The sequence below is a fragment of the Oncorhynchus mykiss genome, chromosome 1, assembly GCF_013265735.2.
Source record: "Oncorhynchus mykiss isolate Arlee chromosome 1, USDA_OmykA_1.1, whole genome shotgun sequence".
NCBI lineage: Eukaryota > Metazoa > Chordata > Actinopteri > Salmoniformes > Salmonidae > Oncorhynchus > Oncorhynchus mykiss.
In genome coordinates this window covers 76337938-76352718 of record NC_048565.1, presented here as the reverse complement: position 1 = coordinate 76352718, position 14781 = coordinate 76337938, and the positions used below count along the sequence as shown (strand labels likewise).

The window sequence follows — 14781 nt, the reverse complement described above, 5'->3', positions numbered from 1 at the left end:
TCGTAGCGAGGGGTCGTAGTTAAGGGACAGGGGAGCGGACAGAGGCTCCAGCCAAGCTCAGCCCTCCGTGGCAGGCCTAAAGAGAGGGGAGGAAAGGAGGGAGCTTCAATGTAGCATAGCCTTAGGCCCATCCTCCCTCTCCTCCCCTTCCTCCCTCCTTCCCATGGGCACAGGCTCTGCCAGCCAAGCAGGAAGGGGAAAGGGAGAAGGGAAAAGGAGGCCCTGCTATTTTCTCCTGCAGGCAGGCTCCAGCTCCAATGACAGGAGAGGTCCTGGTGGCCTCTCCCCACCCTGCCCAAGCCGGTGACTCCCAGCCTGGCCACAGACACAGCCACCCCAGCCTCTCCCTCTCTGGCCACTTGGGGAGTTTCTCCGAAAACAGACAGCAGGGTGGAAAAGTTTCTCCAGCCCTTTAAAAAGCTGACTAGGACTTTAGCCCACTCTTTTCCCTCTTCGTTTTACCACTTTGGATTTGTAATGTTTGGATTTGAGTTTTGTACATGTTGAGAAGAAGTTGACGGATGTAGCAGAGCATGTTGGAATGTAGCAGGTCACGTGTGGAATTACTGGGCTAACTATTTAGACAGGCTCGTCTTCAGTTGCGGTATGTGGAGAGGCTGCGTAAGGTATTTGTTTAGTCCTCAGCTGAAGAACTCTCATGCTACAACAGTAAGATTGAGTTATTTGAAGACTGGCAATTTGAGTTATTTGAAGACTGGCACACAATTTTATTTTGTCTCAGTTCATTAATGGCATGTTTGATTAGAGTGTCGCCAAATATTTATGATCCTTGGTTGCTCTGTTTGGAAGATAAATTGTGTCTGTCTGTGTCTGTAATGTACAGTGGGGCAAAAAAGTATTTAGTCAGCCACCAATTGTGCAAGTTCTCCCACTTAAAAAGATGAGAGAGGCCTGTCATTTCCATCATAGGTACACTTCAACTATGACAGACAAAATGAGAAAAAAAATTAGAGAAAATCACATTGTAGGATTTTTTATGAATTTATTTGCAAATTATGGTGGAAAATAAGTATTTGGTCAATAACAAAAGTTTATCTCAATACTTTGTTATATACCCTTTGTTGGCAATGACAGAGGTAAAACTTTTTCTGTAAGTCTTCACAAGGTTTTCACACACTGTTGCTGGTATTTTGCCCCATTCCTCCATGCAGATCTCCTCTAGAGCAGTGATGTTTTGGGGCTGTTGCTGGGCAACACGGACTTTCAACTCCCTCCAAAGATTTTCTATGGGGTTCAGATCTGGAGACTGGCTTGGCCACTCCAGGACCTTGAAATGCTTCTTACGAAGCCACTCCTTCGTTGCCCGGGCGGTGTGTTTGGGATCATTGTCATGCTGAAAGACCCAGCCACGTTTCATCTTCAATGCCCTTGCTGATGGAAGGAGGTTTTCACTCAAAATCTCATGATACATGGCCCCATTCATTCTTTCCTTTACACGGATCAGTCGTCCTGGTCCCTTTGCAGAAAAACAGCCCCAAAGCATGATGTTTCCACCCCCATGCTTCACAGTAGGTATGGTGTTCTTTGGATGCAACTCAGCATTCGTTGTCCTCCAAACACGACGAGTTGAGTTTTTACCAAAAAGTTATATTTTGGTTTCATCTGACCATATGGCATTCTCCCAATCTTCTGAATCATCCAAATGCTCTCTAGCAAACTTCAGACGGGCCTGGACATGTACTGGCTTAAGCAGGGGGACACGTCTGGCACTGCTGGATTTGAGTCCCTGGCGGCGTAGTGTGTTACTGATGGTAGGTTTTGTTACTTTGGTCCCAGCTCTCTGCAGGTCATTCACTAGGTCCCCCCGTGTGGTTCTGGGATTTTTGCTCACCGTTCTTGTGATCATTTTGACCCCACGGGGTGAGATCTTGCGTGGAGCCCCAGATTGAGGGATATTATCAGTGGTCTTGTATGTCTTCCATTTCCTAATAATTGCTCCCACAGTTGATTTCTTCAAACCAAGCTGCTTAACTATTGCAGATTCAGTCTTGCCAGCCTGGTGCAGGTCTACAATTTTGTTTCTGGTGTCCTTTGACAGCTCTTTGGTCTTGGCCATAGTGGAGTTTGGAGTGTGACTGTTTGAGGTTGTGGACAGGTGTCTTTTATACTGATAACAAGTTCAAACAGGTGCCATTAATACAGGTAACGAGTGGAGGACAGAGGAGCCTCTTAAAGAAGAAGTTACAGGTCTGTGAGAGCCAGAAATCTTGCTTGTTTGTAGGTGACCAAATACTTATTTTCCACCATAATTTGCAAATAAATTCATTAAAAATCCTACAATGTGATTTTCTGGATTTTTTTTCTCATTTTGTCTGTCATAGTTGAAGTGTACCTATGATGAAAATTACAGGCCTCTCTCATCTTTTTCAGTGGGAGAACTTGCCCAATTGGTGGCTGACTAAATACTTTTTTGCCCCACTGTAAGTGTTTTGTGGGTATAAGTTTGTTAATTTTCTCTGTTGATGTTAACCCCTGAGAGTCCTACTGTCTGACTGTTGGCCTTAGCTTAAAGCCTTCTTCTTGGGTTTGATGTCTTATTCAGTACAAATCAGTGAATGTGTTATGAGATGAAAAACTGCTTGAAGTATCATTATTTCACTATTTGTATTGTGGTATTCTATATATATATATATATATATATATATATATATATGTGTGTGTGTGTGTGTGTGTGTGTGTGTGTGTGTGTGTGTGTGTGTGTGTGTGTGTGTGTGTGTGTGTGTGTGAGAACAAATAAAAGTCCCCTAATTTAACCTTGTCCCATGAGGCAATGTTTGTGTATGCTTGGCACAGTGTATACAGGACTCTGCTCACCAGAATGGAATGGTATTGAACACATCAAACAAATGGAAGCCACGTTTGACTCCATTCTAGGGCTGACCCCACTTAGTCGACTGGTCGATTGTTTGGTCGATAGGCTGTTGGTCGACCGAGATTTCTTTAGTTGAGCAGTAGCAAAAAAAACACACAAAAAAATCATGATGTACAAGACACCTGTCTATTGTGGAGGCCGTGGGGACGCTATAGTCCATCAGTCTAAGACGTGCTACTGAAATTGTATATTGTTATATTATGTAAGAACAATGGTGCAACACAGATAAAAATGTAATTATTTTAAAACAAATGTGCCTTTTCACTTTCTCAGAAAAGTGAGGCGAGAGGATACCCTGACTTAATTAGGTCCATAATCAATAGCCTAACTGTTAAATGTGCCTGGCTTCATAAATCATCCATATACAGTGCCTTCAGAAAGTATTCAGACCCCTTGACTTTTTCCACATTTTGTTACATTATTCTACTTATTCTAAAATTGATTAAAAAATCCTCAGCAATCTACACACAATACCCCATAATGACAGGTTTTTAGAAATGTTTGCAAAAAAACAGAAGTACCTTATTTACAAGTATTCAGACCCTTTGCTATGAGACTCAATATTGAGCTCCGGTGCATCCTGTTTCCATTGATCATCCTTGAGATGTTTCTACAACTTGATTGGAGTCCAACCATCTCTGCAGCACTCCACCAATCAGGCCTTTATGGTAGAGTGGCCAGACAGAAGCTACTCCTCAGTAAGAGGCACATGACAGCCCACTTGGAGTTTGCCAAAAGACTCTCAGACCATGAGAAAAAATATTCTCTGGTCTGGTGAAACCAAGATTGAACACTTTGGCCTGAATGCGAAGCGTCACGTCTGGAGGAAACCTGGCCCATCCCTAAGGTGTATCACAACCGTTCGTGACTATGAGTCCCATTGGGCGCCGCACAATTGGCCCAGCGTCATCCGGGTTTGGCCGGTGTAGGCCGTCATTGTAAAGAAGAATTTGTTCTTAACTGACTTGCCTAGTTAAATTAAGGTTAATTAAAAATTCATGTAAAAAAATAAATACAAAAAATAAGGTGAAGCATGGTGGTGCCAGCATCATGTTTTTCAGCGGCAGGGACTGGGAGACTAGAGCAAAGTACTGAGATTCTTGATGAAAACCTGCTACGGAGTGCTCAGGAGCACAGACTGTGGCAAAGGTTCACCTTCCAACAGGATAACAACCCTAAGCACACAGCCTAGACAATGCAGGAGTGGCTTCGGGACAAGTCTCTGAATGTCCCTTAGTGGCCCAGCCAGGACCCGGACTTGAACCCAATCAAACATCTCTGGAGAGACCTGAAAATAGCTGTGCAGCGACGTTCCCCAGCCAACCTGACAAAGCTTGAGAAGACCTGCAGAGAAGAATGGGAGAAACTCTCCAAATACAGGTGTGCCAAGCTTGTAGCATCACACCCAGGAGGACTTGAGGCTGTAATCGCTGCCAAAGTGCTTCAATAAAGTACTGGGTGAAGGGTCTGAATACTTATGTAAAAGTGATATTTCAGTTCCAAAAATGTTATACATTTGCAAACATTTATAAAAAACTGTTTTTGCTTTATGTGGGTATTGTATGCAGATTGTAAAAATAATTTAATCAATTTCAGAATAAAGCTGTAACGTAAACAAAATGTGGAAAAAGTCAAGTGGTCTGAATACTTTCCGATCTACAGAAATAAGATTGATCCTGCTTGTGTTACCAATAAGAGTGTTTGTTAAATAGCCTACTGATTCCGTGAGCACCAAGCCTCACGCAACCACATGTCGAAAACAATCAGAATTGGCTGTAATTATGTAGCACGATTAACACTGTTGATGTTCTGTGGTGGTTGCTGCAGCAGGGAGGAGATAGAGACAACGGGTGTTAGTCACACAGTCATTCTGTCTTTTTTTAACACAGCGCAGCAAGTCTGAGCCCGGCACAATCAAATCAATTGCAGTAGGACTCCCTGTAGTCATTTGTGTGTCTTAATTATTTAATCAAACAGTTTGCTTAAAGCATCAGACAAGCTCAGTGCATAATACAGTTGATTAAAAATATTTTGACAGATTGATTCGTCGAAATAACACTTGGTCGACAAAGATTTGTTTTTGTCGTGGACAGCCCTACTCCATTCCATTTATTCAATTTCAGCCTCCCACCAGCCTCCTCTGCTGTTTACATGCAACATATAGAACCACTATCACACACACACACACACACACACACACACACACACACACACACACACACACACACACACACACACACACACACACACACATACACTTCTAAGCTACCTTGGGGATGTCCCATCTATCTATCCATCCATCCATCTAGACGCTGATGAGATGACCCATTCTGACCACTCAGAGAGGGGGGGACGAAAGGGTCACTGGAGGAGGAGGCAGCCTCGCTGGAATGGACTAGACCACTTCCATAATGACAACAGGTGAGACTCAGCAGCTGTTCTACAGCATGAAAATGGCAAAAAAATACCAAACACAACATTGTCTACTAGGTGTGCTGTATTCATGAATATAAAGCTGCTGTGTGAAATATGATGGGCCATTATTGGATATTTTCTGGATAAATCCAGAGTGCATTTGGTAAGTGACTTAATTTTCCCATTTAAGCCTAGTCAATGTGGCAAAGGTCCTTCTCTTACTGCCTCTCCTCTTTCTATAATATAATAATAACACATGCTCCTCTTTTTCTCTCTCCTCTCTCTCTGTTCTCTCTCTATCCATCCTCTCCCAGGGGTCCAGTGTTCCAGCAGTATGAGGGTTACACTTGTCATGGAGGGTTCATGGTTGGCCCCCGTCCTCTTCCTCCTGTAGGGAGACACGATGGCTACTCGGGGGCGCTGGACGAGCTCACACTCAAACACATGGCCCAGGACTGCAGCTCTGTGAAAAACAAGCTGCTCAAACTCAAGAGTTTATTACAGGTAACACACACACACACACCCTCAAAGTCTCGAAGGCAGTCTTTAGGAACTCAATACAATTCCAATCTAATCACTTAGTTGATTTGAGCTATTTACTGACTAAGCAAGTGGAAATCACATCTTGTCACTGGCGTCAGCTCCTTTTAGAATCAAATAGATTTAGCGTCCAATAAAATGTCACTTGATTAGGATAACTATGATGTCAGGTTAGAGTTTTTTATTTGCCAGACGGAGGCTGCACATGTTTTGTTAAGCAGTAGCTTTATAGGAGTTTATCACACATCAAAATATCCAGGTGACAGAAGGCTTCTGAAGTTTAAAGGCAGTAGAAATATGCACTGCCACATGCCTGTCACAGTGACCCTTTAGGCCTGTGTAGCAGAGATGCACTGGTTTAATCCATTTTGTGATGTAGAAAATAGCTGATGGCTTTACTCTGAATGCCATGTCTCATGCCCATGTCTTGAGAGTGAGCAACAGTTAAGCTGTGGCACAGGGTTTTATTCTGTGTGTCAGTCATCTCTTCTTACCTGTTATTACTCCTGGAGCCAATCCTCCTCCCTTGTGGTTACCTGTGGTTCCTTAATCACTTAATAGATCTGTCAGATGAAGCATTCCATTCAACAGAGACACACACACAAACACACAGAGTCAGTGATGTGATGTGTGAGACAGTTAATCAGTAGTGTACAGCTTTTGACGGTACAGCGTCTCTGTCTGGCCCTGTAGGACCCCATTATCTATGTTAGTGTCAGGCTGGGTGATATTGGCTTTGCCCTCACAGCCCTCAGCACATTACATTCCTCCAAAACAAGTCAACTGTGCCCAAAGAGGGTCTGTGACATGACAAAGCACCACACAGCCACTCTGTGATAGTAATTTGATTTGCTTGTCAGAGCCTAGAATATGTTAATTATCTCCAAAAAAGGAACATCTTTTATTGTGACCAAAGTGAGTATAAATGTGTGTTATTTGTACCCATGTTTGATTCATGTTAATTTGACCTCTGACTGTGCAAAATGTAGAGATCGTAGCAAACGGGACGGGGGGAGGGGGTCATAACAGGCCTACCTATGCAAGGTTCGTTACACTAAGTAATGCTGTTGCTGTTGATTATAGTCATCTAATTGCTAAATGACAAAAATGTCTAATTGAGAAAGTCTGAAAGTATGTCTGTCTGTTTGTTGTCTGTATTTAGCAGGGTAGTTTGGCCTTGGGCACCATTAGATGTTCTCTTCTTAATTATCTTTCTTTGGAGCTGTGATGATGTGCTGTGGGCAGCAGCTGTAGAATGACGCTCTACTTTAATCGTAATTGATCTCTCTGAGCTACGAGCAACTGGCTTTATCAGTGTACCCAGCTGGCTATAGGCTAGCTAGAGCAAGGCCTGTCTACAGAAGACATTACAGAAGAGGCTCCAAACTTAGCAGCAATTAGTAGTGTCATTATAATCAACTGTCAATATCCATACAGCTAGTCATGCTGTCTGCCCCTATGTAGTATAGTTCAGAATACTGAAACGTGTGTGCTTCGTGTTTGTAGATGGAGGATGGAGGCCCAGAGCTTGTGAAAGAGGGCGAGGAGGTTGAGGAGGATAACAGCACAACTATACAGGTACAATCAGCCACATCCAGGAACCAAGACAAGTAGCATTGTTAGCCGTGTTCAGAATGAACCACTGTGTATGTGTTCCAGTTGGAGGAGCTAATGAAGGAGGTGCGGGAGCTCAGGGAGGAGCTGAGGGATAAGGACAGGACAATCACGCAGCTCACACGACAGCAACAGGCGGTGAGTCTCCAGGAGGGGTCAGTGAGACAACGGCAGTCATTCTCTGCCAGTGCGTTTGCCTCCATCATAATGCAACACATTACACATGGGAGTTGTGTTTCTACGAATTCCATAGTCAAGACACCGACATACTAACCTCAGTTATGTTTGCTTTCACATGGATCCATCAGTGTTGTGACGTTCATTAGTGTCCAGGGCCTAGTGTGCTCGTTAGGTAAACAACCAGACTGTCCACTGACATTATTCAAATTCCCCATGTAGAGCAATAGCAAATGTCAGAGCAACGTAAGGTACAGTAATAGCAAATGTCAGAGCAACATCAGTGTTCCAACCGCTCTAGTTCTCCCAATTAGGGGGAGGGGGAGAGGGAGAGGTGGAGATATAATAATAATTCATTACTATGGAGAGAAATAGTAAGGGAGTTACTGATTGAATAGTAGATGAGAGAAAGAATAACAGAGAGAATGATATAATTAGCCAAATAGGGAGTAAGAAATACTGAATGCTCTGTGGGTTGAGCTGCCAGGAGTTCATGCAGATGTTCTGTTTTACTCATTAGCAAAGGGTGGTTGGTGTTGTTTTTATTGAACTGTGAGGAGAGAGACAGACGTGGGTATGTTGAATTTTAATGTAGCTCAGTTTAATTGATTATATGAAGTTACCAATTGGATTGAATATTAACCTCCCCTCATCTGACCTTGGTGCTCCTGGAATAAATACATTATTTAACGACAAACTGTGAATTAGCAACTGATCCACTGCTATAGTCTAAAGTTGAAAACCCACTGGGAATGACCTCCATAGTATTAGAGTTAATAGGGTCTAGTCGTTTTTGAATACCTACTCACCTTAGTGCATCAGTTGTTATTGTATTTTCCTGATACATTAATGGTAACTCTCTCTCCTGCCCTAGTCTGCTCACGCTGACCAGCCTGGGAGCTGTCACTGTCACCAGAGGGCACCGTCGCTGGAAGAGGACAGACAGACGCACCAAGACAAGGCCACACAGACCCCCTGGAGAGGACAAGGAAACAGCCATGCCGTGAGTACACCTGTATAATATATACCTGGAGAACGGAGACCCACAGCCAGTCTCATCTGTCCATCTGTCAATCTGTCAGTCATCAAGTCAGTCCATCACCTATAGTCCCCTTCCTCACATTCAACTTACTCACTGGTACCACACCTCCAGATCCCCCACCCCATCACCATTGTCCTAAATGGTGGAACCACTTAATGGACAGTGAGACTGTCTGTGTGTTTGAGAGAAGCCGTCAGCCCTCAGCCCTCAGCCATCTACACACAAGGCAGGTGTAGTGGCTACCTCTTTTATCTTTCTACCTCTGTATTTGTCATTCTCGCTTATTCTTTCCCTATTTAATTATTATTGTTGTCTCTCTCTCACTCAGTCACTCACCCATCCACTCACATACTCTCTCTCTCAACAGACAGTTCAAAGGGACTGTTGGAGCAGGTGGAACATTGGCCCAATATTTGACCTCTGATTAATTATTTAATTAATAAGATGAGGTCTAAGGGCGTTCCATAGTGACATCGTCTGAGATAAGTCATGCTTCAATCACTGTACCTGCTAGCGACATGTGTCCCACATCCGAAGATACAGCCATAATCTGTAGACGGTTCTGTTTGGAGAATCGCCATTGGCATCACATTCCATGTTGTATCCTCACTTTGCGTGCACACTGGTCTGTGTTTCACACCTGTTTGTCTAGCTAATCAGTCTTGCAGTAGAGGAAATGTGTGCGTGCAAAACCAGAACAAAACATTGGCATCCATATTAGATTTTGATTTGTGGAGGGGTGTGCATCTAAAAACTGGCTTTAATAGTTTCTTGTTCACTGATCGGCGATACAAATGGCGATTCTCTAATCAGAACCGTCTACCAATTATGGATGTGTCTTCGGATGTGGGACACATGTCGCTAGCAGGTTCAGTCATTGAAGCATGACTTATCTCACACGATGTCACTATGGAATGCCCTTAGACCTCATCTTATTAATTCAATAATTAGTCAGAGGTCGAATATCTTCTCTGATCCTAATTACTACCGATACTGTTGTTGTGTGACATCCAGGTCCTTGCCTACCAGTCTCTTTTTGAGGTTTACCCAATACACTACTCAGAGTTTACCCAATACACTACTGATGATCAGGATGTTGTCAGGGCTTTCTGATCTCTTATGGAACGGGAGTCTTCTACACCCCACACTTTGATAGATTTAACGTAGTCCACATTAACTACAGAAGATATGAATGGTACTCATGTTATGAGATATAACTCCCTATGGCTTAATTGATACACTGTAAATGCAATGCTGGGATTCGAGAGCGACAGAGAGAGATCGAGAGAGTGCGCATGTGTGCCTGGAGGTTCAGGATTGAAAGAGGACAGGAGAAGAGGTCTCTGAACAAAGGGCTTAGACAACAGGGGAATACCAAACGGCCTCATTAATAATGTAGAAAATCAAACAGGCAGGAAGAATAATAGAATGCAAAACCTTGTTTCGTCACACCAAGACAAAAGGCTAATTACTGTCTTCCTGTCTCTCCTCCTCAAACTTTTCTATTTTCTTTTCCTCCTTCTCTCTCCTTTCCCCTCCCTTTCTTTCTATCATTATCGAAGTGGTAATTAGACACTATGCTCTTGTCATCCTGTCAGCAGGAGGGAGAGAGGGAGAGAGGTAGAGAGAGAGAGAGAGAGACCCCAGAGATTCCACACTCACCGCCCTGCCCCCAGCTACCACCAGAATCCTGCTGCTTTGTAAATCAACTTCATATTATCAGACAGGTGCAAATTTAATTGCCAGAACTACCGAAGTAAACATTTGTGTACAGACCTGGGTTGTATCACTTTTCTTGGTGCTGTCCTCAGTCTAGCGAAATACTTTTCATCTAGGTGATGATACAAGGTACTTCAGGACACTGCTAGCAGAACTGCTAATGCCTTGATCATTTGTAATGAGCAATGACACCATGCTCTACAAATAAGGCCTCAGACCAGTTTGTAAGATGAAAGGGGAAGTGAACACTTTACTAGTATAACTGCTTGTGCTTTGCTTTATCATGAACAAATCAACAGCAGTATGCACACCTTATTACTGCTTCACACTGACATGCTAGGCCGAGACACTGTTAGCATGCTAATGACATCATGATGAAAGACAAATCCATCTAATAACGGGTCCATCTACTTGTGTGCTTGAGGCCCAGACAAAATCAGTGGACATGTGGGGCAGAACATGGCTAATGAACTGAATGTTTTCTTCTCACAATTTGAATCAGACGAGGTGCAACTAATGAAAGTGTCATTACAAATGTGCGAGAGGGTTATTGTTAAATAGGTTGATGATTTGAAATAGTTCAGGGAATGTAATACACACGAAAGCCCAGGCCCAGACAAAACAGTGTTAACGTTCTGTGCTGAACAATTATCTGGTGTTTTTACCATTTCCAATCCTCCCTCATCCAGCAACACATGCCACTGTTGTGGAACAACTCAACAAGTATACCCATTCCTAAAGAATCTAATACCTCTGTGCTGAATGACAACTGCCCTGTCGCCTTGACATTCTTAGTAATGAAATGCTTTGCGGAAATTGTGAAAAGCCATGTCCTCGACCCTTTTCATTTAGTCTGTCAGCCCAGCAGAGGAGTTGATGATGCCGTTCTTACGCTCCTCAACGTGATCTATAGATATCTAGAGGGCGCCAAATCCCATGTCAGAGTTCTGTTTGTTGACATTTCTTCTGCCTTTAACACAACCCAGCCGTACATTCTGGCACAGAGACTCACTCGTAAGGGACTTCTTCTTAGATGGGGGTGGGGGGTTGTGGCTGTTGGACTTCCTGAGCCAGAGGTCAAGGTGGGTCCCCGTGTATCAGACCAACGCACCACCAAGACAGGCTCCCCACAGGGATGTGTTTTGTCCGGAGTGGTCCTGTACATATTGTACAGCAAGTATTCACTTTTTTTTAAATGTTTTGTATTGTTTGTTGGTTTGGCAATGCCACTGTCAGACAGAAAATATGCTGAGAAGGATTATTACCACAGCAAGCAAGGTACTTGGAGTCAAACAGACAGGCCTGGATGAGATCTTTAAGGTCAGGACCCTCAGCAAGGCTCACAAAATACTTTTAGACCCAAACCACCCCCTGTACCTGGACTTTGAACTACTCCCCTCTGGGTGCAGGTATAGGACACCCCCGGCATGAAAAACAGAACTGGACAATCATTTGTGTCAGGTGTGATATACCTTCTAAACAGCTCTGGTTAATGTTCCGATCTTATCCACCCAGTAAGGTCAGCAGGCTGGTCTTTTTTCATCGGTATACACTGTATGTAACTGTTATTCATTTTTTATTGTCAATTTGTATTTAAACACCACTTTAAGCTTGTACATGATACTGCAACAATATTTCACTGGGACAATAAAGTCAGTAAAGTAAAAGTGTTCCCCCTGAACTGTCAGACATGGGAAGTAGCTACGTCTTCACCCCAGAATGTTAGATGAAGATGGGAAAGCTCTCCCTGATCTGCAGACAGCCCAATAAAAATGCCAGTCACTGTCAGCTCTAGGCAAGCCCAGGCCCTCTTTCCCATTTCAGACTTTCCTTTCTGCAAATGAAGCCGTGGCAGGTGGCCATGCAGAAGGGTTCTGCTGTAATTGTGTTGTACAAGAATGACAGGGAGGAGGTTGATCAGAAACCTCATTTCTTATCCACTTCCCTAACCGTGGGGGTCTTTGAAATAGCGCGGGGACCCCCAGGGAGTCCAATCTCTTTCACCCTGGATGCATATATGTCCCTCTCGTCTTGAGGAGATTTGAGCAATTTAAGAGCCGGCCCCAAACAGTCAGGAGAACCTGTTGACTGTCATCTCTGGTTAACGTAGCGCCTGCGGCCACCCCTCCACTCCTCTTTTACCCAGAATGCTTTTATGTTTATGGCCAGTTTGGGACTCTTCAGGTGGGATTGGGGCGGTTATTGAGGACAGGCATTCGCCCTCACACACAGACAAACATTCTGTCTGATTATTCAGTGCTAAACATAATAGACTGTGAGAAGGAGCGAGTGAGAGAGACACCGATTGAAAATAAAGGAAGTATTGGAGAGAGGTTCACATAAGTACAACATGCATTTGAACTTGTATGCCTTTCAAAAGTGTTATGTTTTTGCATTGACATCCTAGAGCAGGGAAACAGAGAGTGAGGATGTAAGAGGAGACAAATAACAGACAGAGTGAGCGATGTGGTCTTGGTGGTAGCGGTGGAAGGAACAGTGGGGTACAATTGATTCGGGCTACTTGCTGTCTGCTGACTGACATTGATGTCTGTCCCTGGCTGCAGAGTGAAATTGAGAGATTGGGTTGATAACCCTTCCTTCTTCCTCCCTGCACCCCTTCACCTGGAAATGAGAAGTCAAATTAAGCACTAGTACTGCGACAGGGTGACTGGCTTTACAATATGTGACTCTACCTTTCTTACTTTTGTAGATGGTCTTTACAAAGTCGAAACGTCATGCCACTAACGTTAGCATGTTAACAGGGTGTGTGTTTTTTCATGCTCGTCGACGTCATGCTTCCTACTCACACAATCGCTCATAACATGGCTGGATGTCCTGTGGAGAAAACAGTGTCAGTCAGTGTGTGTGTCAGTTTCAGTCAGTGTGTGTGTGTGTCAGTTTCAGTCAGTGTGTGTGTGTGTGTCAGTTTCAGTCTGTGTGTCAGTTTTAGTCAGTGTGTGTGTCAGTTTATGTCAGTTTGTGTGTCAGTTTCAGTCAGTGTGTGTTTCAGTCAGTTTGTGTGTCAGTTTCAGTCAGTGTCAGTGTGTGTGTCAGTTTCAGTCAGTGTCAGTGTGTGTTATTTTCAATCGGAGTGTGTCAGTTTCAGTCAGTGTGTGTCAGTTTCAGTCAGTGTGTGTCAGTTTCAGTCAGTGTCCGTGTGTCAGTTTCAGTCAGTGTCCGTGTGTGTCAGTTTCAGTCAGTGTCCGTGTGTGTCAGTTTCAGTCAGTGTGTGTGTCAGTTTCAGTGAGTGTCAGTGTGTGTTAGTTTCAGTCAATGTCGGTGTGTGTTAGTTTCAGTCAGTGTGTGTGTTAGTTTCAGTCAGTGTGTGTCAGTCAATGTGTGTCAGTGTGTGTGTTAGTGTGTGTGACTGTCAGTGTGTGTCAGTGTGTGTGTCAGTCAGTGTCTGTGTGTGTCAGTCGATGTGTGTGTCAGTGTGAGTGTCAGTGTGAGTGTCATTCAGTGTCAGTGTGAGTGTCATTCAGTGTCCGTGTGTGTGTCATTCAGTGTCAATGTCAGTCAGTGTGAGTGTCAGTGTGAGTGTCAGTGTGAGTGTCAGTGTGTGTGTCAGTTTCAGTCATGTCCGTGTGTGTCAGTTTCAGTCAGTGTCAGTGTGTGTTAGTTTCAGTCAGTATGTGTCAGTCAATGTGTGTCAGTCAATGTGTGTCAGTGTGTGTGTTAGTGTGTGTCAGTGTGTGTCAGTGTGTGTGTCAGTCAGTGTCCGTGTGTGTCAGTCAGTGTGTGTGTCAGTGTGAGTGTCAGTGTGAGTGTCATTCAGTGTCAGTGTGAGTGTCATTCAGTGTCAGTGTATGTGTCATTCAGTGTCAATGTCAGTCAGTGTCAGTGTGAGTGTCAGTGTGTGTGTCAGTTTCAGTCATGTCCGTGTGTGTCAGTTTCAGTCAGTGTCAGTGTGTGTCAGTTTCAGTCAGTGTGTGTCCGTTTCAGTCAGTGTCAGTTTCAGTCAGTGTCAGTGTGTGTTAGTTTCAGTCAGTGTCGGTGTGTGTTAGTATCAGTCAGTGTGTGTCAGTCAATGTGTGTCAGTCAATGTGTGTCAGTGTGTGTCAGTCAGTGTGTGTGTCAGTGTGAGTGTCAGTGTGAGTGTCATTCAGTGTCAGTGTGAGTGTCATTCAGTGTGTGTGTGTGTGTGTGTGTGTGTGTGTGTGTGTGTGTGTGTGTGTGTGTGTGTGTGTGTGTGTGTGTGTGTGTGTGTGTGTGTGTCAGTCATTGTCAGTGTGTGTGTGTCAGTCATTGTCAGTGTGTGTGTCAGTCAGTGTCTGTCAGTCAGTGTCTCTGTCAGTGTCTGTCAGTCAGTGTCTCTGTCAGTGTCTGTCAGTCAGTGTCTGTGTGTCTGTCAGTGTCAGTGTCAGTGGCAGTGTGTCTGTCA

At 44.0% G+C, this 14781-nt stretch overlaps 1 protein-coding gene across 11 annotated transcripts in view; it reads left to right on the top strand.

The window, feature by feature from the left end:
• ccser2a (coiled-coil serine-rich protein 2a) overlaps positions 1-14781 on the top strand; it is a 75467-nt gene that overhangs the window by 47279 nt on the left and 13407 nt on the right. For 3 of the 11 annotated variants that reach the window (XM_036985524.1, XM_021611807.2, XM_036985548.1), the window contains exons 6-11: positions 5203-5314; positions 5623-5812; positions 7355-7426; positions 7508-7600; positions 8514-8642; positions 10280-10381. In XM_036985524.1, coding sequence (XP_036841419.1) covers positions 5203-5314; positions 5623-5812; positions 7355-7426; positions 7508-7600; positions 8514-8642; positions 10280-10381 — 698 coding nt within the window. Of the gene's footprint in view, positions 1-5202; positions 5315-5622; positions 5813-7354; positions 7427-7507; positions 7601-8513; positions 8643-10279; positions 10409-14781 lie in introns of all 11 variants that reach the window. The other 8 variants (XM_036985519.1, XM_021611791.2, XM_036985535.1 and 5 more) reach the window with 4 other exon arrangements.